The sequence below is a fragment of the Hemiscyllium ocellatum genome, chromosome 36, assembly GCF_020745735.1.
Source record: "Hemiscyllium ocellatum isolate sHemOce1 chromosome 36, sHemOce1.pat.X.cur, whole genome shotgun sequence".
In the NCBI taxonomy this organism is placed as follows: domain Eukaryota; kingdom Metazoa; phylum Chordata; class Chondrichthyes; order Orectolobiformes; family Hemiscylliidae; genus Hemiscyllium; species Hemiscyllium ocellatum.
In genome coordinates this window covers 16,941,784-16,968,529 of record NC_083436.1, presented here as the reverse complement: position 1 = coordinate 16,968,529, position 26,746 = coordinate 16,941,784, and the positions used below count along the sequence as shown (strand labels likewise).

General features: G+C 40.8%; 1 protein-coding gene across 3 annotated transcripts in view; it reads right to left on the bottom strand.

Moving 5' to 3' along the window:
* Nucleotides 1–26,746, bottom strand: part of inpp4b (inositol polyphosphate-4-phosphatase type II B) — a 917,060-nt gene that overhangs the window by 415,108 nt on the left and 475,206 nt on the right. For all 3 annotated transcript variants that reach the window (XM_060851719.1, XM_060851718.1, XM_060851720.1), the window contains exon 7: nucleotides 24,357–24,475. In XM_060851719.1, coding sequence (XP_060707702.1) covers nucleotides 24,357–24,475 — 119 coding nt within the window. The remainder of the gene's footprint in view (nucleotides 1–24,356; nucleotides 24,476–26,746) is intronic.

Below are 26,746 nucleotides of genomic sequence, written 5' to 3'. Positions count from 1 at the left end.
GCGAATACTCTTGCCAATTTTTATAGGTGTGTCATTGAAAACATTCTGTCTGGATGTATCACTACCTGGTATGGCAACCATACCATTCAAGATTGGAGACAGTTACAGCGAGTGGTGAACTCAGCCCGGACAATCACAAAGGCCAATCTCCCAGCTATAGAATCCATCTACAAGGCCCGCTGTCAAGGAAAGGCTGCCAGCATTTTTAAAGATCCATCTCACCCTGGCAATGTTCTTCTATAGCATCTACCATCAGGGAGAAGATACAGAAGCCTGAACACATGCGCCAGCCAGTTTCACAACAGTTTCTACTCTACTGTTGTTAGAGCACTGAATAGACTCACAAACTCTTAACATTTGCCTGTACCTGTGTTTTTTGTTTTTGCCACTATTTACCTATTATTTACTTAGCTATACTACTTAACTACGTGATCTGCCTGTATTGCTCACAAGACAAAGCTTCTCACTGTGCCTCGGTATACGTGACAATAAATTCAATTCAATTCTTTAATCATGGAATTAAGATCATAAGATCAAGAGAAGTACAGGCAGGAGTAAGCCATTCAGCCAATCGAGTCTCCTTCATCATTCAATCAGATGATGGCTGATCTGATTGTGGTCATAACTCCACTTCCCAGTCTGTAAAACATTATTCTTTCACAGATTAAAAATCTATCCACCCGAGCCTTGAACATATTCAAAGGTCTAGCTGCCACAGCTCGCTGGGGAAGTGAACTCCCCAAATAATGACCCTTGGGGATTAGAAATTCTTCCTCATCTCAAATTGGAAAGATTAAAAAATGTGACCCATCTGTCTACTTTACTCCTTTAATGCTTACTCTGTCAAGTGCTTTCAGCTTAGACCACCTCTCATCCCTCATCCTTCTAACTCCAATGAGTATATTTTCAGTCTTTTCTTATAAAGCAACCCCTTTATCCCAAAAACCAGCTTATCTAACATTCTCTAAAATGATTCCAATGCTAGCATATCTCCCAAGGTAACCAAAGTTGTGTGCACCATTCCTGTTGTGATGTTACCAATGCCCTTTACTGTGGTAGCAGGACTTCCCTAATTTTACATTCCATCCAGTTTCCAAGAAAGGTCTTCCTGAATATTTGCTGTACCTGCTTATGTGACTTTTTGTCTTTCATCTTCAAGGACACTCAGCTTCCTCTGTGCTGCAGCATTTTGAAGCCTCTTGTTAATTATTACTCTGGATTTCTTTGTTTTTTTTATCAAAGTGTACTATCTCACTTTTTCTCACATTAAACTCCAATTGTCAAATTGCCCACTCACATAACACATAAATTCATCTACACACTCTTTAAAATCTTCCCTCAACTTGTTGATGATACTATGATAGTTAGAAAAGCATATGCGGCTACAATACAGTCATTCCTTCTACCATTTCATTAGATCTTAAACTGGTGCAGTCTCATCATAGATGTTGTAGCCACCAGCAAGGCAGTCATTAAAGTTGCACATTATAATTTCAACCCTCGGCACACTGGCAATGAAAGTTCCCATATTGAAGATTATTCAACCTAATACATTTAACTACTAACATAGGATAACAGACTGCACGGTGGACACTTGTCTTCCTTCAATCTTTCTCAAAAAGCTTCAATCTTGCTTGTCAGTGGAACCAAATTCAAGGAAACAGATCTGTACTGGAAGAAAGTCTAGAAATAGTTGACTTTTTTCGAGTATGTTCATCTGGACAATTCTAAAGAAGAAGAGAGAGGTAAAGCCAGAGTCTCCAAAGAAGTTTTCATTTTATTTCACCCCTCCCTTTCTCCTCATTGATACACAAGCATAGATACAACCATACAATCATCATACAAAACACTGCAATGCATGGTTTGTTTAAATAAATACTTTACATGCTTGAACTCAAATAAAGTAGATGATGCTGCAAGTATTATCAGGTCAGGCAGTAACTTTGGAGGAGGCAACCAGAATTAATGTCAGGCCTATTTCCAATCAGGTGAGGTAGTATTGTTGAGTAATGGAGTCAGGCTTGCTGCCTAAGGACACAGATTCAAGGGAACAACAGAGATTGGCAAGCACTAAGGTGAGCCACTTAAAGGCCTGCCTCAATTCTTTCAGTTTGTCCCAGTTGTTTCTTTAAATTTTGAGTCTTTCAGTCCTTGCTCATCACCCTATGCCTCACCCCACTCAGGCACACAACTCATCTCCATGCTTGTTGCCAAATAGCTAAACCGTACCAAATATTGTTGGTCACAATGTTTTTGGACTCTGTCACAAAGTCCATTCCCAAGGAACTCATTCCAACTCTACCCCTGGCAATTTTCAGAGACTGAATTAAACTGCTTACAACATTGATGCTACATCTGGCCAAAAGATGGCCAGACCTACATCTGTACTGCCATTAATACTGCAGATTTCTACCTCTTTGCCTGACTCCTCCATACCTCAGCTCCATCAGCTGCTTTGTTAGCTCTAAACTTTACTATCCCAAATGGAAAACGAGTAAAACTTGTGAATGATACAAACTGGCCTGGCTTATCTTGTATGCTTCAAAGTGGAAGTCCAGAACAATACTGTGTTCATTTCCAAGTAATACTTGGTTTTCTCTCTGGGATTACAATGCACTCCTGCCCATCCTCCCATCTTCCATCCTCCTTATCTGTTAAGGCCCTAGTGTCTGGAATTTACTTCTTAAACTCTCTGCTCTTCTATCCTCTTTTTAGACCCGTTTAAAAAATAATTTCTTGAATAAGGTTTTGTTCACCTTGCCTAACCCTCATGGCAAGGTGGCACGGTGGCTCAGTGGTCAGCAGGGACACAGGTTCAATTTCACCTTCAGTCAACTGATTGTGTGAAGTTTGCACATTCTCTGTTTCTGCATTGGTTTCCTCCAGGGGCTCCTCCCAACGTCCAAAGATGTATAGGATAGGTGGATTAGCCATGGGAAATGCAGGGTTACAGGGAGAGGGTGGGTTTGGCAGGGTGCTCTTTGGCGAGTTGGTGTGGAATAAATGGGCCCAATGGCCTGCTTTCGCATTGTAGGGATTCTATGGTTATTTATGTGCCTTGGAGTCATATGTTGTTTGATAATGTTCTATTGTGCTGACTTGGAATATTTTGCTATGTTGAATCTTCAATGTTGGTAAGAAAGCAGTCCATCAGCACTGACAATGACACAGACACTCAGAACTAGGCATTCCTCTCATCAACATCTGAAAACTCTAACAGTTTCACAAATCTCAGAGGGTGCAGTTAGGTGAGGTTGAAAGACAGTACTAGATGTCACAATGCCTAAAAGGCAAGATGCATGAAACCACTGTCCTTGTAGATAAATGTCTGCTATCAGTCAGTCCCTTTACTTTTGGAAATAAAGCAGTGTGGTGAAACTGGGCATAGTTGTATTGTTTTTCAGCAAGACCCACTTGTAATCTTTTGTGATAAAGATTTACAAAATATTATCATTTGGAACTTGGATTTTAAAGTAGAAGAAAATTTCATTTCTTATTTCAGTTCTGTGAAGCTGACTTTTTTTAAAAAAGGTCAGAAGGTTATTTAGTACAGAGAACAAATATATCATTTCCAAGAAAGGATATAACTTAAGTCAGATGTTTCAATCAGATACCTGTGGAGTTAACTGATGAATGTGCTTACAAAGTTGAACTTTTGAAAAGGTTCAACATACCGAAAAACAAACAGTCCTTGACCCACTGATAGTTTGAGTTCAGTTCAATAGAATCAGGTTTCAGTTTAGAAGAACAGTGTCATCCTACCAGAAGGCAGTTTGTTAGGTTTATAGAATCTCCAGATTATGAGAGTTTGTTGAATTGTCCTGAACGTTAGAACTGAAGGGAAGTCTCTCAGCCAACAAACTAGGATGTGTCAGTTAAGTAAGAAATTAAACAGTTAAAATAGTAGTAACACTTCTCTGGGACTGGGCACAGCATGTAGTCAGGATGTTTAATGGGATGCTATTCTTTATTATAAAAAGGAATTGAACATAAAAGTAGGGACCATATGCTTCAGTTGTACAGGGCGTTAGTGAGACCACTTCTCAAACAGTGTATGCACTTTTGATATCATTATTTAAGGAAGGATCTAAGTGCAATGGAGGTGGTTCAGAAGAGGCTTAGTACATTGATAGCTTGGAATGAGTCAGTTGTCTCATGAGGTTATACATGACATGCTAGTCTTTGTTCACTGGAGAGGAGAAGAATGACCAGTGAACTGATTGAAGTGTATAAGACACTGAATGGTCTTGACAAGGTGGGTATGCAAAGGATGGTTCCCCTTGTGGATCAGTCTAGAATTAAGAGGCACTATTTTAAAATTAATGCTTGCCCATTCAGAATAAAGCGTAAACGTTCTATTTTCTCTCTCAGATGTTTATGTTGTTTTAGAAAACTGCTTCAAAAGGCATGGAGGTGGAGTCACTGAATGTTTTTAAGACAATGATGGATAAATCATTGCTAGGCAGGGAAATAAAGTGTTATTGGAAGAGATGGAAATGTGGAATTTGAAACACATCACATCAGTCACGATCTGAATGAATGACAGAGATGCCAAATGGTTAATTTTTGTTCCTAATTTGCATGTTAATGCTGTGCTCATATCTGTAGTAAATGTTGCTGGGAAAAAATTGAACTTTTTTGTATTGATTATGTTCAGATCGTTCTAAACTGTATTTCACACATATATATATTGTGTAAATATTTGCTCTTTTTCCATATATGGAATAAATTGTGTCCTTTGAAAGAGTAGCAGGCTGATGTGAATACATTTAATCGCTAACCACCTCAGTAACCAGCTGCAATAACATAAAGACAGATTTCGCTATGGGATCTGACTTGCCAGTATGAGCTGGGATTGGAACACTTTCGTTGATTTTCATCTTCCTGTAAATGCTTCAACTGTAGTCAGGTTTTGGGATACTAACAACAATATTTAATAATTTTCTTTTTAATTTCATAACCAGTAGATTTTCTGATTAAAAAAAAATCAGTGTATTGTGGAAATAAAATCAAACCAAAGTTAATTCAGAGTATTGTGGAAACAATCAGAGTATTGTGGTGTCTTCAGAATAGACTCTGGAAAAAGCTCCAGTTCATTAGGAGCACAATTATGGCAAGGAAAATCCTCCTATTGCACTTCTAATGGGTGAACAGAAGGCACAGCTGAGGTCTGTCGTAAACAGGCAGGAAATCATGCCAGAGCACTGTAATCTGTATAAAATACATACAAATGAAGCTCTGCACATTTTATGAGAGTGCTCTCTCGACCAGCTGAAGTAGCTAATCAGGAGGTCACATGTGCAGTAATTAAGGAAGGATTTAGCAGAAAAATACATCTATTTCTTCATGCAATTCTTACTGAACTGATCCCATTGGCTAGATAATAGACTGCAGTGGCTCTATGTGTATCAATTAAGGAGGGTCATAGTCTGAATATAAATAGACATCTAATACATCATGACAAGATGACATTAGATGATTATTTAAATCAAAATAATGTGCAGGATGACAGGGATAATACAAAAGAATAGCATTAAGTCATGATGCTCGCTAAGAGGCATCCTGAATGGCATCCTTCTGCACTGTAACAATTTTGTTATTCGGTGACGTGCATATAAAAATAAGCCCAGTGCAAGAAGACGGTTTGAAGACCATTTACTTCTGAACACATTTGTGTCAATCTGCCAAAAAAACTGAATATTCAATATGTCTGCTGTAATGCTAAACTGCTTGCTTCACTTTTTTTGTTTACAAACATATAATTTAGGAGCAGTAGTAGGCACGTTGGACCCTCTAGCCTGTTCTGCTATTCAGCAACATCATGGCTGATCTGATCATGGCCTCAACTCCATATTAATATTTGCTTCCCTTATTTGATTCCAACCACTTTGTGGGCAAGAGCGTTCCAAACACTCATAATGCTCAGAAAAAAAAATTATCCTCGCTTCCATTTTTAAAATTAATTCATTGCTAATTGCCCTTTAGAAGGTAATTAGATTAGACTAGATTACTTAGTGTGGAAACAGGCCCTTCAGCCCAACAAGTCCACACCGACCCACTGAAGCGTAACCCACCCAGACCCATTCTCCTACATTTACCCTTCACCTAACACTACGGGCAATTTAGCATAGCCAATTCAACTACCCTGCACATCTTTGGACTGTGGGAGGAAACCAGAGCACCCAGAGGAAACCCACGCAGACACGGGGAGAATGTGCAAACTCCACACAGAGTCGCACTGAGGCGGGAATTGAACCCAGGTCACTGTGCCACCGTGCCGCCCACGGTAATGGTCAGCTGCATTCTTGAAATGCTGCGATCTATTGTGGCATGAGCAGCATAATATACCAGTGCTATTAGAGAAGGAGTTCTGCAATTTTGACAAAGTAATAGTGAATTAATGGTTATATAATTGGGCAACCCCTTATTTTTTAAACTGTGCACTTAATTCTAATCCCCTCTACAAAGCAAAATATCCACCTTGTCAATCCCTGCAGGATACAATGTGCTTTAATAAGATCCTTTTTAAGTTAAATGAATACGCCTCATCTTCCTCTTGGGACCCTCCAACTACATGGCATCAATGTCGATTTCACAAGTTTCCTCATTTCCCTTCTACCCACCTCAATACATGATTCGACTCTCCAATTTGGAACTGCCCTCTTGAACTGTCTTACCTGTCCATCTTCCTTCCCACTTATCCACTCCACCCTGCCCTCCAACCTATTACCATCACTCCCTACCTACATCTACCTATTGCCTTCCCAGCTACTCTGCCCCCACACCCACCCCCACCTTCCTATTTATCTCTCAGCTCCGTTCCCCCCTGCCAATTTCCTGATGAAGGGTGTATGCCCAAAACATCGATTTTTCCACCTCTTGGATGCTGTCTGGCCTGCTATGCTTTTCAAGCACCACACTTTTTGACTCAAATGAATACTGGCCCAGCCTGTCCTGTCTCTGCAAAAAAGCAAGACCACATGCTAAGAATTCTGAGGCAAGAAACACACCTCCTGACTCCTCAGTGCTATCCATCATCTACAAGGCACAAGTCAAAAATGTGGTGGAATACTATCCACTTGCCTGGATGGGTGAAGCTCCTTCAACTTAAGAACCTTGACACCATTCAGGTCAAAGCAATTTGTTTGAATAGTACCTCAGTGAATACCTTCAACATTCACTTCCTCCACCAATGATGCACAGTGGACTAACACCTATATTATCTATGAGATGCATAGCAACAAACATCAAAGTTCTTTAGATGGCATCTTCCAAACTGGTGACTTCTTTCATCTAGAGGAACAAGGGTAGTTGATACATGGGAACGAAACCACCTGCAAGTTCCCCTCTAAGCTACATTACACCCTGACTTAGAGTCAACTTAGAATCCCAACAGCATTTTTCACCAAATGAGTTCACACCAACCCACCACACAGCATCCCACCTAGACCCATTCATGCATTTCCATAGCTAATACACCTAACCTACATATTCCTGAATGCAATGTGTAATTTAGTATGGCCAATCCACCTAACTTGCACATGTTTGTGTAGGAAGAAATAGGAGCACCTGGCAGAAACCCATGCAGACACAAGGAGAACAAGCAAACCCCACACAGACAGTCACCCAAAGTTGGAATTGAACCTGGGTCTGTGGCACTGTGAGGCAGTAGTGCTCATCACTGAGCCACCATGCCATAGTGCATAGTGTCATATAGCATTGAAACAGACCCTTCGTTCAAGCCAGTCCATACTGAACATCATCCCAAATTAAACTAGTTCCTCCTGCCTGCATCTGGTAAATAACCTTCCAAACTTTCTATTCATGTTCTTATCCAAATGTCTTTTAAACATTGTAACTGTATCCACATCCACCACTTTTTCAGGGAGTTCATTCTACATGCAAACCACCCTGTGTAAAAAAAATTGCCCCTCATATCTTTTTGAAATCTCTCTCCCCTCACCTTAAAAATGTGCCTCCTAGTCTTGAAATCTCCGATCCTGTGGAAAAGACAACTCCCATTAATTCTATATATACCTCTCATTATGTTATAAACTTCTATCAGGTCACCTCTCAACCTCCTTTCTCGAGTGAAAGAAGTTCCAGCCTACCTAGTCTTTCTTAATAACTCAAATCTTCCATACCTGACAACATCTTGTTAATCTCTTCTGAACCCTCGCCAGCTTAATAATTATCCTTTCTATAATTGGGTGACTAAAACTGGTCACAATATTCCAGAAAAGGCTTCACCAATGTCTTCCACAACTTCAATATAACTTCGCAACTCCAAAACTCAAAGGACTGAGCAATGAAGGCAAATGTGCCAAATGCCTTTTTAACCACCATGTCTATATGTGATGCAAACTTCAAAAAATTATGTACGTGCACCCCCAGGTCCCTCTGTTCTACAACACTATCCAAAGCCCTACCATTAATTGTATAAGCCCTAGCTGAAAATGTGTTGCTGGAAAAGCGCAGCAAGTCAGGCAGCATCCAAGGAACAGGAAATTCGACGTTTCGGGCATAAGCCCTTCATCAGGAATGAGGAAAGTGTGTCCAGCAGGCTAAGATAAAAGGTAGGGAGGAGGGACTTGGGGGAGGGGCGATGGAGATGTGATAGGTGGAAGGAGGTCAAGGTGAGGGTGATAGGCCGGAGTGGGGTGGGGACGGAGAGGTCAGGAAGAAGATTGCAGGTTAGGAAGGCGGTGCTGAGTTCGAGGGATTCGACTGAGACAAGGTGGAGGGAGGGGAAATGAGGAAACTGGAGAAATCTGAGTTCATCCCTTGTGGTTAGAGGGTTCCCAGGCTGAAGATGAGGCGCTCTTCCTCCAACCGTCGTGTTGTTATGGTCTGGCGATGGAGGAGGCCAAGGACCTGCATGTCCTTGGTGGAGTGGGAGGGGGAGTTAAAGTGTTGAGCCACGGGGTGGTTGGGTTGGTTGGTTGGTTCGGGTGTCCCAGAGGTGTTCTCTGAAACGTTCCGCAAGTAGGCGGCCTGTCTCCCCAATATAGAGGAGGCCACATCAGGTGCAGCGGATGCAATAGATGATGTGTGTGGAGGTGCAGGTGAATTTGTGGCGGATATGGAAGGATCCCTTGACCACTCCCTCCGTGACTCCCTCGTCAGGTCCACACTCCCCACCAACCCAACCTCCACTCCTGGCACCTTGCCCTGCAACCGCAAGAAATGCAAAACTTGCACCCACACCTCCTCCCTTACTTCTCTCCAAGGCCCCAAGGGATCCTTCCAAATCCACCACAAATTCACCTGCACCTCCACACACATCATCTATTGCATCTGCTGCACCCAATGTGGCCTCTCTATATTGGGGAGACAGGCCGCCTACTTGCGGAACGTTTCAGAGATCACCTCTGGGACACCCGGACCAACCAACCCAACCATCCCGTGGCTCAACACTTTAACTCCCCCTCCCACTCCACCAAGGACATGCAGGTCCTTGGACTCCTCCATCGCCAGAACATAGCAACACGACGGTTGGAGGAAGAGCGCCTCATCTTCCGCCTGGGAACCCTCCAACCACAAGGGATGAACTCAGATTTCTCCAGTTTCCTCATTTCCCCTCCCCCCACCTTGTCTCAGTCGAATCCCTCGAACTCAGCACCGCCTTTCTAACCTGCAATCTTCTTCCTGACCTCTCCGCCCCCACCCCACTCCGGCCTATCACCTTCATCTTGACCTCCTTCCACCTATCACATCTCCATCGCCCCTCCCCCAAGTCCCTCCTCCCTACCTTTTATCTTAGCCTTCTGGACACACTTTCCTCATTCCTGATGAAGGGATTATGCCCGAAACGTCGAATTTCCTGTTCCTTGGATGCTGCCTGACTTGCTGCGCTTTTCCAGCAACACATTTTCAGCTCTGATCTCCAGCATCTGCAGACCTCACTTTCTCCTTGTATAAGCCCTACCCTTTTTTCGTGTACCAAAATGTGATACCTCATATTTATCCAAACTGAACTCCATCTTTCATTTTTCAACCTAGTGACCCACTTATTCAAGATCCCTTTGTAATCTTAGAAAACCTTCTCCGCAAACTTACTAACTATGCCTTTTATATTTTCATCCAAATCATTTATATAAATGACAATGAAAGCGGACGAAGAACCAATCCCTGTGGAAAACCACTAGTGACAGGCCTTCGGTCCAAAAAGCAACCCTCCACAGCATTGTCTCCTGCCATTAAGCCTGTAATGCATCCAATTGGTAAGCTCACTCTAAATCCCATGTGACCTAACATTACCAATTAGTCTACCTTATCAATGGCTTTATTAAAATCCAAATAAATAACATCTACTGCTCTGTCATCAATCCTTTTGGTAACTTTCCAAAAAGCTCAATCAAGTTTGCGATACACAATTTTCCTCACACAAAACCATGCTGACTATCTCTAATCAATTTTGCTTTTCTAAATGTCCATAAATTGGAACTATATTGTTGTTCCTTCACTGTTATTGGATCAAAATCCAGGAACGCACTCCCTAATAGCATTTTGAGTGTGTCGATACCACATGGATTGCAGTGGTTCAAGAACGCAATTCACTGCTACCTTTTCCAGGGCTATTAGTTGCATTGTTCTGGGTGTCAAAATGAGATTCTCTGTAGGGAGCAGCACAATACCTATTAATGGGTTTATTGCTTGTTATCATCCTCACTAATACTGAATCTCACCACATTAAATGCAGGTTCCTTGACTGTCAACCGTTGGATAGAAACAACATGCTGAGAAGTCCCAACATGAAAGTTTAAGCAGGTACCTGGTGACTCTGGATCATTGCTTGCTACAATGGACTGCCATCTTTAAAACCTGATACCAAAATCTTGAGGTATGCTATAGGACAGTGGCCAAATACACTCCACTTCCAAAGACCTTGGCATCTGACACATGCCAACCTTTCTGCACTATCATGGCACATCTCTGATCTACTTCTGCACTTTGCACACAACGACAGGCACCCAGCTCATGGACTGGATCACACTGCATCTCATTGCTCCTCGCTTTCTCTCAGAGCATTCCCTCTCCTTGTGTGTCCTTGAATGTTTGTAGCAGTTCTACCTTGGCCAGCCTCACCTTCTAGAGCAGACACAAAACCAAGCAGTTACTCACTGTTGTCAGGATTAGTTACGTTGCTGCCTGTCATCATGCCACGTTAGTGTTACAAAAGCTGCAAAATTTTCCAGCAGCTTACATGGTGAAGAAACTGCAGGAGCCTCTTATAACAAGGAAAATTACAGCACAGGAACATGTCCTTCGGCCCTCCAAGCCTACGCCAATCCAAATGCTCCATCTAAACCTGTTGCCTATTTTCTAAGGATTGGAATCTTTCTAGATACATCTTAAAAGACACTATCATGCCTGCTTCTACCACCTCCATTGGCAACACATTCCAGGCACTTCACATTTGCTCGGATTAAACTCCATCTGCAATTTCTCCCCCAACTCTCCAATCTATCAATATTCTGCTGCATTCTCTGACAGTCCCCTTCACTATCTGCTACTCCACCAATCTTAGTGTCATCTGCAAACCTGCTAATCAGATGACCTATACCTTCCTCCACAACTTGTACATTACAACAAAAATGATCCTAACATAGATCCCTGTGGAGCACCACTGGTCAAATTTATCCATTTTGAGAAACTACTACTGTCTCCTGCTACCCGGCCAGTTCTCTATCCGTCTAGCTAGTACACCCTGAATCCCATTGGACTTCACTTTATCCATCAGCCTACCATGGCAAACCTTATCAAGCGCCTTAATGAAGTCTGCGAATATGACATCTACAGCTCTTCCCTCATCAATCAACTTTTCACTTCTTCAAACAATTCTATGAAGTTGGTAAGACATGACCTTCCCTGCACAAAACCATGTTGCCCATCACTGATAAGCCCATTTTCTTCCAAATACAAATGGATCCTATCCCTCAGTATCTTCTCCAGCAGCTTCCCTACCACTGACATCAGGGTCACCAGTCTATAATTACCTGGGTTATCCCTGCTACCCTTCTTAAACAAGGGGACAACATTAGCAATTCACCAGTCCTCCGGGACTTCACCTGTGTTCAAGGATCCTGCGAAGATATCTGTTAAGTCCCCAGCTATTTCCTCTCTTGCTTCCCTCAGTAACCTGGGATAGCTCTCATCCAGACCTGGCGACTTGTCCACCTTAATGCCTTTTAGAATACCCAACACTTCCTCTCTCTTTATGCCAACTTGATCTCGAGTAATCAACATTTATCCCTCACCTCAACATCCCGCATGTCCCTCTCTGCGGTGAATACTGATGTATAGTACTCATTAAGAAGCTCACCCATTTTCTCTGACTCCACACATAATTTTCCTTCTTTGCCTTCATGGGCCAACCTTTTCTCTAGTTATCTTCTTGCTCCTTATATACAAAAAAAAGTGTTGGGATTTTCCTTAACCCTGTTTACTAAAGATATTTCATGACTCATTTTCTCCCGCTTTATTTCTCATTTCAGATTGGTCCTACTTTCCAGATAGTCTTGCATAACTTCGTTTAGACCTTCTGTAGGTTTCTTTTTTCCTCTTAGCTGGTCTCTCAGTTTTACCTGTCATCTATGATTCCTTAACCTTGCCACTTCTATCCCTCAATTGCACAAGGACATGTCTGTCCTGCACTCTAATCAACCTCTCTTTAAAAACCTATCACTATTAAATGTGGATTTACCTTCAAATTAGATTACTTACAGTGTGGAAACAGGCCCTTCGGCCCAACAAGTCGACACCGACCCGCCGAAGCGCAACCCACCCATACCCCTACATTTACCCCTTACCTAACACTACGGGCAATTTAGCATGGCCAATTCACCTAACCTGCACATCTTTGGACAGTGGGAGGAAACCGGAGTACCCGGAGGAAACCCACGCAGACACGTGGAGAACGTGCAAACTCCACACAGTCAGTCGCCTGAGTCGGGAATTGAACCCGGGTCTCAGGCGCTGTGAGACAGCAGTGCTAACCACTGTGCCACCGTGCCGCCCACAAATAGCTGCTCCCAATCCACATTCCCCGTTCCTGCCATATTTTGGTATGGGTGGCCTCCCCCCAATTTAGCACTCTTCCTTTAGGACCACTCTCGTCTTTGTCCATGAGTATTCTAAAACTTATGGAAGTGTGATCACTATTACCAAAGTAATCCCATACTGAAACTTCAACCACCTGGCCAGGCTCATTCCCCAACACCAAGTCCAGTAGTGAGAGCATAAGCTTTGGTGAGAGACTGGTACAGTAGCAGTGATAGAGTGAGTCTAATGTAGCAGAAAGATGATGGCGACACTTAAACCTGGCAGAATGAAGAAAATCACTGAACTTCTTCCTTCCCTGCCGGGCGTTTTGGGCAGCCTGGACCACAGTGGCAATTTTGGACCAGGGTGGCAAAAGTCTTGTATCATACTCGCCACTGATGATCCTGGGGTAGATGGACCACCCCATCCACCAAGATCTGAAGGTCCTGGTCACAAAATGGGATACCAATTTCCCCTTCACTTTCACAATCGGGATAAATCTGACAAACTATGCAGGGTGGCACCCTCTGTAGAACACTTGCGACAGCCACTTAAAGGTTTCACCGCCAGAGGTATCACGGCAAATGATGGTTCATCTGGCTGTGGAGTATGATAGAATCAGACTAGCATCAGCCAAGGGGAGCTACACAGGAATGGGGTAGATAATTAATGAGGCAGGGTTTTGGACAATGGTGTGACTAATCACGTTAGGCCTCACAAAGAGAATCGCTCCATGAAACTTGACAGAAGTGACACAAGTCAAAATATCATAAGATTCAACTCAATAATTTTTTGAATGGAGCAGTCAACACCCTGAACTTCACAACACTAACAAAATAAATCAATGAAATTAGAAGTCACTTAGAGCTTCAGTCAATTAAATGAAGAAAGTCACTTAGGCCAAATACAGTTTAAAAAAGATATGGCTTATGAACCACATAAACTGCGATATTAGTGGTCGAAGGACATTGCCATAAATACTGTTCTTTTGACTGATTCCAAGCACTCAAACAGTTTACAATCGTAGAGGATCAATCACTTTTGAATCTTAATGAGAGACTCTTAATTTAAAAATAAAGTTTAGTATGTTTATACAATAACTATAGGAATAATTTACAATTTAAACACTTAAAATTGAAGACATCTGTAGACTCAAACAAGATACTCTGCCTTATCTGCACCCAAATGCTTATGATGTCATAGAGTCATAGAGATGTACAGCATGGAAACGGACCTTTTGGTCCAACTCATCCATGCCGACAAGATATCATAAACTAAATTAGGCCCATTTACCAGCATTTAGCTCATATCCCTCACAACTCTTTCTATTCATGCATCCATTCAGATGCCTTTTAAATGTTGTAATTGTTCCAGCTTCCGTATATGCAGCTCATTCCATATATGCACCATCCTCTGCATGAAAAAGTTGCCCCTTAGGTCTCTTTTATATCTTTCTCCTCTTACCTTAAACCTATTCCCTTTAATTTTGGACTCCTCTATCCCAGGAAAAAGACCTTGACCAATCACCCTATTGAAGACCCTCATGATTTTATAAACCTCTATAAGGTCACCTCTCAGCCACCAACACTTCAGGGAAGATAGCTCCAGCCACTCAGCTTCTCCCTATAGCTCAAACCCTAGCAACATCCTGGTAAATCTTTTCTGCATTCTGTCAAGTTTAACAACATCTTTCCTATAGCGTGAAAACAAGAATTAAATACAGTCTTTCAAAAGTGGCCAAACTAATGTCCTACACAGCTGCAACATGCATTCCCAACTCCTAAACTCAATGCACTGACCAATAAAGGCAAGTGTACCAAACACCTTTTTCACTACTCTGTCTACCTAAAACTTCATCTTCAAGGAACTATGAACCTGCACCCCAAAGTCTCTTTGTTCGGTAACACTCCCAGAACCTGACCATTAATTGTATAATTCCTGCTCTAATTTGCCTTACCAAAATGCAGAACCACTTATCTAAAATGAATGCCATCTGCCACTTCTTGTTAACTGGTGTCATCTAATTGGATGAAGTATAATGAGTCTGCAATATTAACCCTTCAGAAACATTATTGATGAATGGACTCTTTAACTTCAAATAATGTTGATCTTGTTAATGTTGCTCTTACCTCACACATATCCTGTGTGGTGTAACCTTTGCACCTCACTCTTTCCAAGTATTTTTCACCCAATGACCTGGATGCCCTTGCTTATAATGATTTACCGTCACTGCTTGCAAACAAAGCTATTCCGTGTACTTAGGTACCGTGACAATATATTAAAATCAAATCAAATCAATCAACCTAATACAATATCAAAGTTGAGAAAATTAAAGTCAGATACCCAACATTCAGTTTCTAGCATCCAATAGTGGTGACATCACAACATTAAAACAAATAGTTCTGAGGAAGGAATCACAGTCACTGTGATCTACTGATTCTTGTTTTATTGCCCTCAGGGACCAGTACGATTTACCAAATGCATTTTCCTGCTATTTTGGAGCACTGTTTTATTATTTCAATTGTCTTATCTAGGTGATTACTCACAGGGTATGCGAGGAGCAGCCATGAAAAAGTGAAGTGTGGTGATTGTAAATTTCACACTTTAGTACAGGTCAAATTTATAGACCAGTTGATATCCACCCTTCAATTATTTATAATTAATGTAAAATAAAAATGGTTTATCTTTGGTACCTGCTTCCAATAATTATCTCCTCATCCAGGCAGCTTTCTGTCAATCAAGTTACTCCTTGGAACCATCACATACTCTGATATGTGAGATCAGTACATATAGCACACAAGACAGTCATCTAGAGGAAATATTTCCTATTTCAGGCTATTCCTGTTCCTTGGAAATTGTATTTAAAATGACTGTGAAAGAAATAACCAAGAGAGAACTCTTTTGGGCAGCAGGGTGGCTCAGCGATTAGCATGCTGCCTCACAACACTAGTAGCCCAAGTTTGATTCCAGCCTTGGGTCAATCTCTCTGTGGCAATTATACATTCTCCCCATGTCTGCATCAGTTTCTGCTGGGTGCTCTGGTTTCCTCCCATAATCCAAAGATTAGATTAGATTAGACTTACAGTGTGGAAACAGGCCCTTCGGCCCAACAAGTCCACACCGACCCGCCGAAGCGAAACCCACCCATACCCCTACATTTACCCCTTACCTAACACTACGGGCAATTTAGCTTGGCCAATTCACCTGACCCGCACATCTTTGGACTGTGGGAGGAAACCGGAGCACCCGGAGGAAACCCACGCAGACACGGGGAGAACGTGCAAACTCCACACAGTCAGTCACCTGAGTCGGGAATTGAACCCAGGTCTACAGGCGCTGTGAGGCAGCAGTGCTAACCACTGTGCCACCGTGCCGCCCGTGTGCAGGTTAGGTGGACTGGCCATGCTAAATTGCCATGTATTGTCCCGAGACATGCAGGCGAGGTGGGCTAGTTATGGTAAATGTGGAATTATAAAAATAGGATGTGGGTCTGGGTCTGAACAGGATGTTCTTTAGAGGTTCGATGCAGACTTGATGAACCAAACAGCCTCTTTCTGCACTGTGGGGATTCTATGATTCAAAGAGGCATCAGTTTGATCCATATAGTAACATACTTCATATCTTAGTTAATACAGCTGCATGTAATCTTTTTAATTTGAGTTCATATCTGTTACAAACATAATATTTGAAATTGAGGCTAAGATACAATTTTACCTAACTCTCAATAATGACGATACTTCATATCTTCAAAATTAATTAACTTGTCAGTCCTTTTTGGGGACATAAGTTGTATCGCAATATTCTTCATTTGAGTGTTGCATATTGTCGAATTATTTTCTATTTTAAAGTAAATTTTCACACCTTCCTTTGGACATCCCAGTTCTTTTTCTGCAAATCATTAAGGTGGATATTTGTCCACACAAGATGATGAACAGTATATCAGTATCCATCTTAATGAGCAGCTGCTTTCAACCATAATTTTCCTCTCCCGGCCTCTACATCATTACTTTTTCTGTAGCTAAGATCACATAACTACCACATAGGGAACTTTGTGTTTTACCATTCCACAGCATTGCATATAAAATTGTCAAAGCAACACTCTATCATGCTGCTCTGAAATTCCTCCCTCGCTCTCCTTCAACCGTTTTTTTGTTAATTTTCCAAGCTAGCAAAGTAGCTGTAACAATGGTTTTCTGTTTCACTTGAACAGCCAGAAAAGGGATGATAAAAGGGCAAACGTTTACAGTAAGTATCTTTGGTTACCCCTTGATTCAAAAGATAAAGCCTAGTAAGTAAACGAAAACCATGCTGTTTGTTTTCTAAGATAGAAAAATCAGAAGAATTCTTAATTAGCACCAGAAATTACATCTTGAATCAGGAAGCTATTATATTTAACAAGTTAGGACCTGAATGTAACTTACTAGTGGAATGAGTCTGACAGAAAATCCATAACTCCTTTCAAAGCACAGGTGAAGAATAAAGTACAAGTCAATGGGTGGAATCTTATAAGGGACCGAATGACGTGGATTATGGCCAATTTGAGGATTCAGAGGTCTTACAAGGCTGGCTACTACACCTCAGGATGTGTGGTTGTGCAGGAATCATACAGTACAGCACGGAAACAGACCCTTCGGTGCAAACCCACCCCCCACCCCCAACCAATTCCCTAAATTAATCTAGTGCCAACACTGGGCCCATGTCTGTCTAAACCCTTTCTGTTCGTGAACCCATCCAGATGCCTTTTGAAATGTTGAAACTGTGCCTGTCTCCGCCACTTCTCTGGCAGTTCATTCCATGCATACATCACCCTCTGCGTGAAAACATTGCTCCTTCAGACCCTTTTATATCTTTCCCTTCCCAACTTCAATCTATGCCCTCTAGTTTTAGACTCCCCTACCCTGGGGAAAAGACATTGTCATCCATCCTATCTATGCCCCTCATGGTTTTATAAACTTCTATAAGGTTTCCCCTTAGCCTTCAGCACTCCAGGGAAAATAGCCCTAGCTTATTCACCCTCTCTGTATAGCTCAAACCCTCCAACGCTGGCAACATAATTGTGAATCTTTTCCACACCCGATGAAGTTTAACAATATCTTTCCTATAGCAGGGAGACCACAATTGAATAAAGTATTCCAAAAATAGTGTAACCAATATCACAACATGACATCCTAATTCCTAGACAATGCACTGAACAATGAAGGCAAGTGTATCAAATGCCTTCTTCACTACCGTGTCCAACTGTGACTCTACCTTCAAGGAACTATGAACCTGTATCCCAAGTTCAGTAACACTCCTCAGGACTCTACCATTAAGTGTATAAGTCCTGCCCTGATTTGCTTTACCAAAACACAACACCTCATGTTTACCTAAATTAAACTCCATCTGCCCTCCTGGCTCATCTAATCAAGGTCCCTTTGCACTGAGATAACCTTCTTCACTGTCCAATACACCACTAATTTTGGTGTCTAGAGGCCTAGAGATTTCTGGCTCCAACTCCATTTCCTGGAGGTTCAGTGCTCTTTGTCTCCTTGAACCTAGTGATGTAACAATACTGGACCCGAGAGCTGCAGGAGGGGGAGGCTATACTATACGTTGTGAATGTCACTGCGGTGCTGAACTTCAATTGACTAGCCTCTTTCAAGGAGCAATAGGGGACCTAATTGAGATTTCTCAGTTACACACCCACAAATACATCGGGCAGACACAAGGTCATGCAGGTTTGTTTTGCTCCCCCAAGATGAGCTCGGTGTTGCAGCCCAGACTGTTGGATTCAGGAATATTGCACGGTTCACACAGCTGCAGGGTGTAATCAACTTTACACACATGGCAGAGAGAGAGAGAGAGCTGCATCTCAACTCTGCAGAATTCATCGACAGGAAGGGGTCCCATTCAATTCATTATCACGTGGTTTGTGATCACTTTCTGGAACTGGCAGCTGCAAAGACTTGTACATTCTGGAGCACTGTTGTGCACTTGGTGCATTGAGGATCCAGAGGTCTTGCAAGGCTGGTTACTACAAGATATTGTGACCTTGGCTCATGATACTATTGCACAGTTCTTGACAGATGCAGAGCGCAGATACACTGCAAATACGTACACTTCGACTAGTGCCATGATGGAGCAGAGTATAGGGCTGCTGAAGATGCAATTGTGTTGTTTGCACCAGTCTGAGGGGTTCCTCTAGGTCAGTCTGGACACTCTGTTGCATCATCCTGGCATTCTATGTTTTGCGCAATTGGAGCAGGCAACAAGTTGATGTCCTGGATATTGAGGAGCTGATGGAATGGTAGCAATCTTCCGGAGGAAGAGGATCGAGATATTGGAAAAGAGAAACCTGCTGGTGTCCATGACAGATCTCAGCTGAGACAGGCACTACACATTGGATAGAATCTCATTAATACCTTCTTTCAGTAGAAGACAGCTATGTGCACCCTCAATCAATGACTATTACATTCTTATATCATGATGCCTAAAACTAGTTGATAATGTGGGACAACATTCAGCCTCTTTTGGCTTTATTTTCATTCTCTTTTGTGTTCTGTAAATAAAAGATCACATTTGTGTTTGCATTTATAAGATAGGGAGAGAAAATCTGCTTGAATTTGGTGAAAAACACTCTAAAGCAACTTAACCCAATTTGCACTTGACCAAAAAAAGCCCAATGCTATCTTCTTGAGGTGACACAAATGAGAGAAAATTAAAAAATAATAAATTCCCTTCAAAAACTTAGATTTTGAAGGTATCCATAATAATAAATATAGTCATTTATTTGGAATATTTAATAGATTAATTCAATGAGAGATTTCTTCAATAAGTCTGCAGAGATGATAAAGTTGTAAATAGTATAAACAACTGCTTAGATTATTAACACAACTCTTTTTGCACAATTAAACAGTGAATATTACCAGAAAGAATGAAGGGGAAAGACTTTTAGAGTTAGGTAGTTGTTGAATTATTAACTATTTCTTTTTAGTCAACAGTAAACTGATCAAAAAAACACCTTAATGCTTTTAATGCAAAATGTCCCAATTCACTCCAGATACATCATCAAAAAACATTTGACATCAAACTGCAGAAGGACAAATGAGGACAGGTAACCATAAGCTTGATGAAAGTGGGAAGCTTTATGGAATAACCTAAAAGGAGGGAAAGAGAGAGGTAGAATGGTGAGTAGGTTTAAGGTGGAAATTTCATAGACAGCCAAAAAAAATCACTAATGATGTGATAAAGGAAACCAGGAATCCACAAATGGCCAGAGTTGCAGGAATGCAGAGTTCTCATAGGATTGTCGAACTTAAGAAGGTCACAAAGATATTCAGAAGCAAGGTCATGGAGGAATTTGACTACAAGGCTAAAACAAAATCAGCTTGAAGTAGAGCAAAGAGTATGTGGGTCACTGGGCATCAGGATGGTGGTATTTGGCATAAATTAAGTTTTAGAGCTGGGGTGTTGGATGAGCTGAAATTATGAAAGAATTGAAGATGGTAGGCTGGCTCGCATTAATACTATTTCCAGAACAACTCCCCTTTTTAAAAATGATGTCAGAACTGTGCTACCATTGCGGTGCATTTAAATAACTTACCATTAAATATCCTGTGCACATTCCCACTGGACAGCAATGCTGCTTTACTCACACCGTCATGTTGCCAGTAATAGCAAGCTACGTTACCAGGGTAATGCCTTCCCTCCCCAGGATTGATAAATTTGATGACTTCTTTCTACCTTTCATCTGTGGCTGCTGAGACAGCTGTTTACATTATGAATACACTATTATATATGATTTTAATACGCTTCAAGAACAGTCATTCCAGAGCTAAGAATAATATGCAAACACAAGGTTATTGCAAGACAAAAGGAAACTTACGTGTTAACAAATTTCCATTGTAAACATGAATAAGTATAACTGCTTCTGAACATCAAGTTCTTTTGTTGGTCTAGCATGGTTTATAACAAAAGAAAATTTAAAAAAAAAGAAATTTAACAAAAATGTGACCAATTTCATTTAAAGTGTAAATACTCAAACCAAAGAAAAAGATAAAATTTTGAAATCTTTAGTTTTGGGAAAGTTGTCCCAGTGACTTTAATGGAATATAGCTACTATTGATCTCAACTTGCAGATGAGAAAGGTCGCAAACTGAATCTATTTCAAGTTTAGTGATGTTACCAAGATTGTGAGCGCAACTATTGTAATTGGCTTCAGTATCCAGGAATTGAAGTTAGGATAAGAAACAATCATTATCCATGCTTATCAATAGTTTATTATGTGTCATTGTCACTTCTGGGTGGATTCTTACTATGTACAGATTTGTGTTATGTTTCGGACATTAGAATCCCTACAGTGTGGAAACAGACCATTTGCCCCAACAAGTCTACATTAACCCTCTGAAGAATATCCCACCTAGATCCATTCCCCTACCCTATTACTTTTATATTTCCCCTAAATAATGCACCTAACCTACAATCCCTGAAGACCACTGACAATTTAGCATGGCCGATTCACCGAACCTGGAGAATGCAGACTGTAGGTGCTGGAGATCAGAGTCGAGAGTGTGGTGCTGGAAAAGCACAGCAGGTCAGGCAGCATCCGAGGAACAGGAGAATTGACATTTCGGGCATAAGCCCTTTATCAATTCACCCAACCTGCATTTCTTTGGACTGTGGGAGGAAATCAGAGCACCCAGACGAAACCTACGCAGACATGGGGAGAATGTGCAAACTCCACACAGACAATGGCCCGAGGCTGGAATTGAACCTGGGTCCCTGGCACTGTGAGGCAACTGAGCCACCATGCCACCCAATAACTGTACGTCAAAAGCACTTGAATGAAAATGGGGTCTTGGAGATCCCCATGAATCAAGAAAGCAGTATTAATGCCTTACTTAAAGAGTATCCCACTCAAACCCATTCCTCTACCCTATTACTCTACATTTACCCCTGACTAATGCACCTAACGTACACATCCCTGAAGACCTTGGCCGATTTAGCATGACCAATTCACCTAACTTTCAAGGCTTTGGATTGTGGGAGGAAACTGGAGCACCCGGAAGAAACCCACACAGACACAAAACTCCACACAAACAATTGCCTGAGGCTGAAAACAAACCTTGATCCCTGGCGCTGAGGCAGCAGTGCTAACCACTGAGCAACCGTGCCGCCCAGTAACTGTATGTCAAAAGCACTTGAATGAAGACGGGGTCTTAGAGATCCCCATGAATCAAGAAAGCAGTATTAATGCCTTAGTTTCTTTTCTGACTTAGCAGGATGAGGAAAAGATAATGTGGCCTGATGTCATTCAATGGCCTGAGATCTCTCATACAGAACAATTAATTGAGTTCTCTTCTGGAAGGAGAACAGAAATCGCTGGAAAAGCTAGCAGATCTGGCAGCATCTGTGGAGAGAAAGCAAAGTTAATGTTTTAGGCCCAGTGACCCTTCTTCAAACATGAACATTCCTCAGAATAGTCACTAGACCTGAAACATTAATTGTCACTAGACCTGAAACATTAATTGCGATTTCTTTCCAGCGATATTGCTGGACCTGCTGAGCTTTTCCAGCAATTTCTGTTTTTGTTTCTGATTTCCAGCATCTGCAATTCTTTGATTTTTCTCTTCTGGAAGGATTCATTGCCATTTCCTTGCCCACAAGACTCTACCCAGTACCAGTCAGTAATTGGAGGAGTGATAACCAATTGATAAATTTATAAATTAAAACCTTAAACTATACATTTATTTCATCTTACACTTCCTTCAAAACCATGTAATCAAAGGGTGTGAATATAATTAATTCATTTGAGTAATGAAAGTTTGTTGAAAAATGATACGATTTTTCTACTTTAGGAATCAGTTAGCCTATGAATTTCAGTAAATACTTCAAATCCTACCACGAAATATCAATCTTTTGATCGAGAACTGCACTTCCTGCACTGGTTCCTGCAGAAGTGCAACATTTCCTATCACAGACATTTGGAAATCCCGAAATGGAGATCACTAGTTTCATTGAACAGATCTCCTGTTCTTCAAAGAAAATTACACTGATTTCAGCAGATACTTGAAATGCAATGAAATCAAAACTGCCTTCATGCAGCGAAATGTTAGAACCAAAAAGAACAGCAAGTGGTTTGAAATAAGCAGTCACAGTCTCAAATTGACCAAAGATTGAGCTTGCAGCAGCTGGATCTGCAGTCTATGGGGAGATCAGTGATCAGACAAAGAATCTTCAGCACCTGTCATTTTCTCCTCGATTTAAAGGAGCATAGCAGTTTTCAAGTTTTCTTCTTGGGGAAATATTGTTTTTTAAAAACCCTTTCAATTACTTTCTTCAGTTACACAGCTAGGAGCTGCTCAGTTTGTTTCTATTATGGGCAATCTGTTGCAAAATTAAATAACTGCCCTTGAAAGATATCCAAATCTTCGAGACACTACATGCCTCATTCAAATATTTACTCTGTATTTGCATTTTGAGGAAGTATAAAAGAGTGCTTTTTCATGCTATTCCTGGAGTCTGGTGTAAGTATTATGTAAACAAGAGGTCTGCCATCCCTGCACACCACCCACTCATGTCTACTGCATTCTGCCAGCACTAATAGTGTAGGTATTCAGAGATACAGAACTATGTAGTGTATATCAGCAGACCTCTCCTCTGTATACACAGAAACCAAAGAGTACCACGATATCATAAGGCCATGAAGCACATCGGAGAGTTTAGTGATCAACACATCATGCATTAGCACATCTTGACTCACTCAAGTAGATTCTCAGAATCAACGCTGTCCAATAGAGATCCAGGAGAAGCAGTATCAGCCAACAGGACATAAAATCCATGAAAACCACAGGAGTGGCATCGCATTTTGCCACCCCACACAAATAATTGGGTAGCAGAATTCTATGCCACCTATATTAAAAATTGCTGTCGGTGGTAGGCTGATTATGTCCATGTTGCAAACTGTACCATATGTCACAATCCTCCCCATTTTGGTCAAAATATGAAGTATTTTCATCACATTTTACTGAAGCTACGACTATTCTGTTATACGAACTATGAAGTTAGCTACTAAAAAGCTACTAATCAATCCATGCTCCCAGACCACATGATTCATCATTGCATCAACTGCATTAGCAGTTCGTTCAAAGCTTCATTTACACAAAGCTTTGCCCTGTTTTCTGCTGAAAGGTTGGGTTTTAACTCTAAAATACAGCCTTCTTGCTTTGTGGAGTGGCAATGTTTTTTCAGAACATCAGAAATTTGTCAAGTTAGATACAAGGCAATCTATATACAGAAAGCAACTAAAAGTAAGTACATGTAAGACCACTTACCTCCACTGTTTCAGTATTAGAGTATCTGATCAGACTCTGTTGTGTAGGATTTATGATAGTGATCTGCACAAAAGAATTTGGTTTCCGTTCACGAGTTGTTGCCACCAGTTCCTTGCATGCTGGTACAAAATGCAAAAAAGAATTGTAAGCTTGGCTTTCTAACAGAAAACTCGGACCAAAAAAACACCTCGGCACAGGACAGACTGGATTTATCCCCAGCAGAGTAGTCCGCTGTACAGAGCAACTTTCCAACTAAAGGAAGTATTTGGAAGCAAAGCTTATTGAAGGAAGTCACATGTCAAAGCTTGTTTGGAGGCTTTTCCATAAACTATACCATACCATCCTTTATTTGATTTTATGCCAATATTTTACTGCCAAATGTTCTTCAGTTGTCTGATCTGAGTGCACACACTTACAATGTATCTTTGTACTAATTCACTACCCAAGTTTTATCAGGAAATAACTCACTTCACCATCTGTTACACCATAACGAACTGCTATAATTTTAAGCAGCAACAAAAAAAACCTTTCAACAGACTGGAATAGTTTCTCATAAAGAAACCCTGCTTGTCTTTAATACTATACTGCCTTTCATTCAATGCTGTTACACATACAGAAATGATTCGACAACTGGTGGAATAAAATCATTCACAAGGTTCAAAGTACTATGCATGGTGTTTTTTTTTAAACAAATGATTCACAGAAACAAGAGCTTTGCTCATTTAAAAGTAAGCTAATGGAACAGGAAACATTTTGGAAAACCGACTCGGCTGGTAACAAGCTGGTGCAGATCAATCTGCTTAATGCATTTGCCAGAAGGAATGTAGTTCAGGAAATGAAATCTGTGCCTCAGTATAGTTTAAACAGAATGCTCCAGACGCACTGTTAAAATAACATTGCACAGCAATCAAACACATATCAGTGAAATATGATAGCTGGGAAAGGGAACATAGAGGATTTCAAAGGACAAATACTGTTTACTAATCATATCCAAATGGCTTGTTTGAATCTATATGGTAGGATTAAAAATTACAATTAGCATAACTTCCTTAAGCTGGTAACACTGACATTTCATCTATAATGAAATAACTAACAAAATAAATAAGTAATATTTTTCCAGCATTGCCTACCCCTCCTACTAACCACATAGTTCATTCTTATTGCCATCTTCCCCTCAGTTTACTGGCCACGAATGTAATTTTCTTTTAAATGATAAAGCTTACTGATAAATTAAGGGTTTTGTTTAATGGAACTGTAATGTTACGCTTCCTTTCACGTCATACTTCATTTTAAGGTATTACCTCTCGTTGTTGGTTCTGACAGGATGGTACCTATAAAAAATAATTGGATCAATTTCATCTAAAAAAATTACTCTCAGGTTGTTGGTGCTGTAGGCAAGATTACATTTATAACCCTGAGAAAAATATCATGATGACCTTCTTGAACATTTCATTCTCACATTGTACAACTTAGAGATTTATTGTGCCACTACAGAGGTCACTTAAGAGTCAACCACATTGGATTGAATACACATCATCAATTAACTAATTGGGATTTTATGTCACAATCCAACAACTTCAAGATCACTAGCTTTTCACCTCCAATTTATTTTCAAAATCTCAGTCTGCCATACTGGAGTAAATTTCTAACTGGGATATGCTTAACACATCGCAATTTGTTAAGACTAATTAATGAAATATTATCCTTTGAAAAAATAATAGTCATTTATAGTAAGCTTTATTAATCTTTTCATCTTTAGGGAAACCACACAGTTACCAAAACTGATGTGTCCTCAAGTTCATTGTTTCTTATTGAAGTAAAAGTTTCTGACATTTGTCACAAGTGCAAGCCCCACCCCCTCCTCACAAACCCACTCTAGTAAATTCAACTCACCTCTCATTTTCTTCTTCATCAAATATTATCATCAGGGTTTTTTTGAGGTGCGGTGAGGGCATTGATGGCGAACTACCAAGGTTCAAGGTCACTACCCCTCCAAAACTAAATGCAACTCCAGGATATTGGGCATGCTCAGATAAATATGGAAATCCTGAAATTGCAGTCAGGTTTCTGACACAGACTGTGCTATGAACCCTAAACCACTATCACAGCTAGCGATCATGAAACATTAAGAAATTAATTTTCCTGCTCCCAGTTACTATTAGAAATTCCATTAAGTTTAACCGGACACAATTTTTTTAAAAAATGACAATGTGATTGATAAAATTAATGAACTAAGTTGTCCTGAAAAATCTTTTATGTTCATAAAATTGTAAAAAAGGGTCACAAAACCCAACATAATGACTCTGCTTTCTCTACATGGAAACTGCTGGACCTGTTGAGTTTCTCCAGCAACATCTCCTTTGTTTCAGATTTCCAGCATCTGTAGTTCT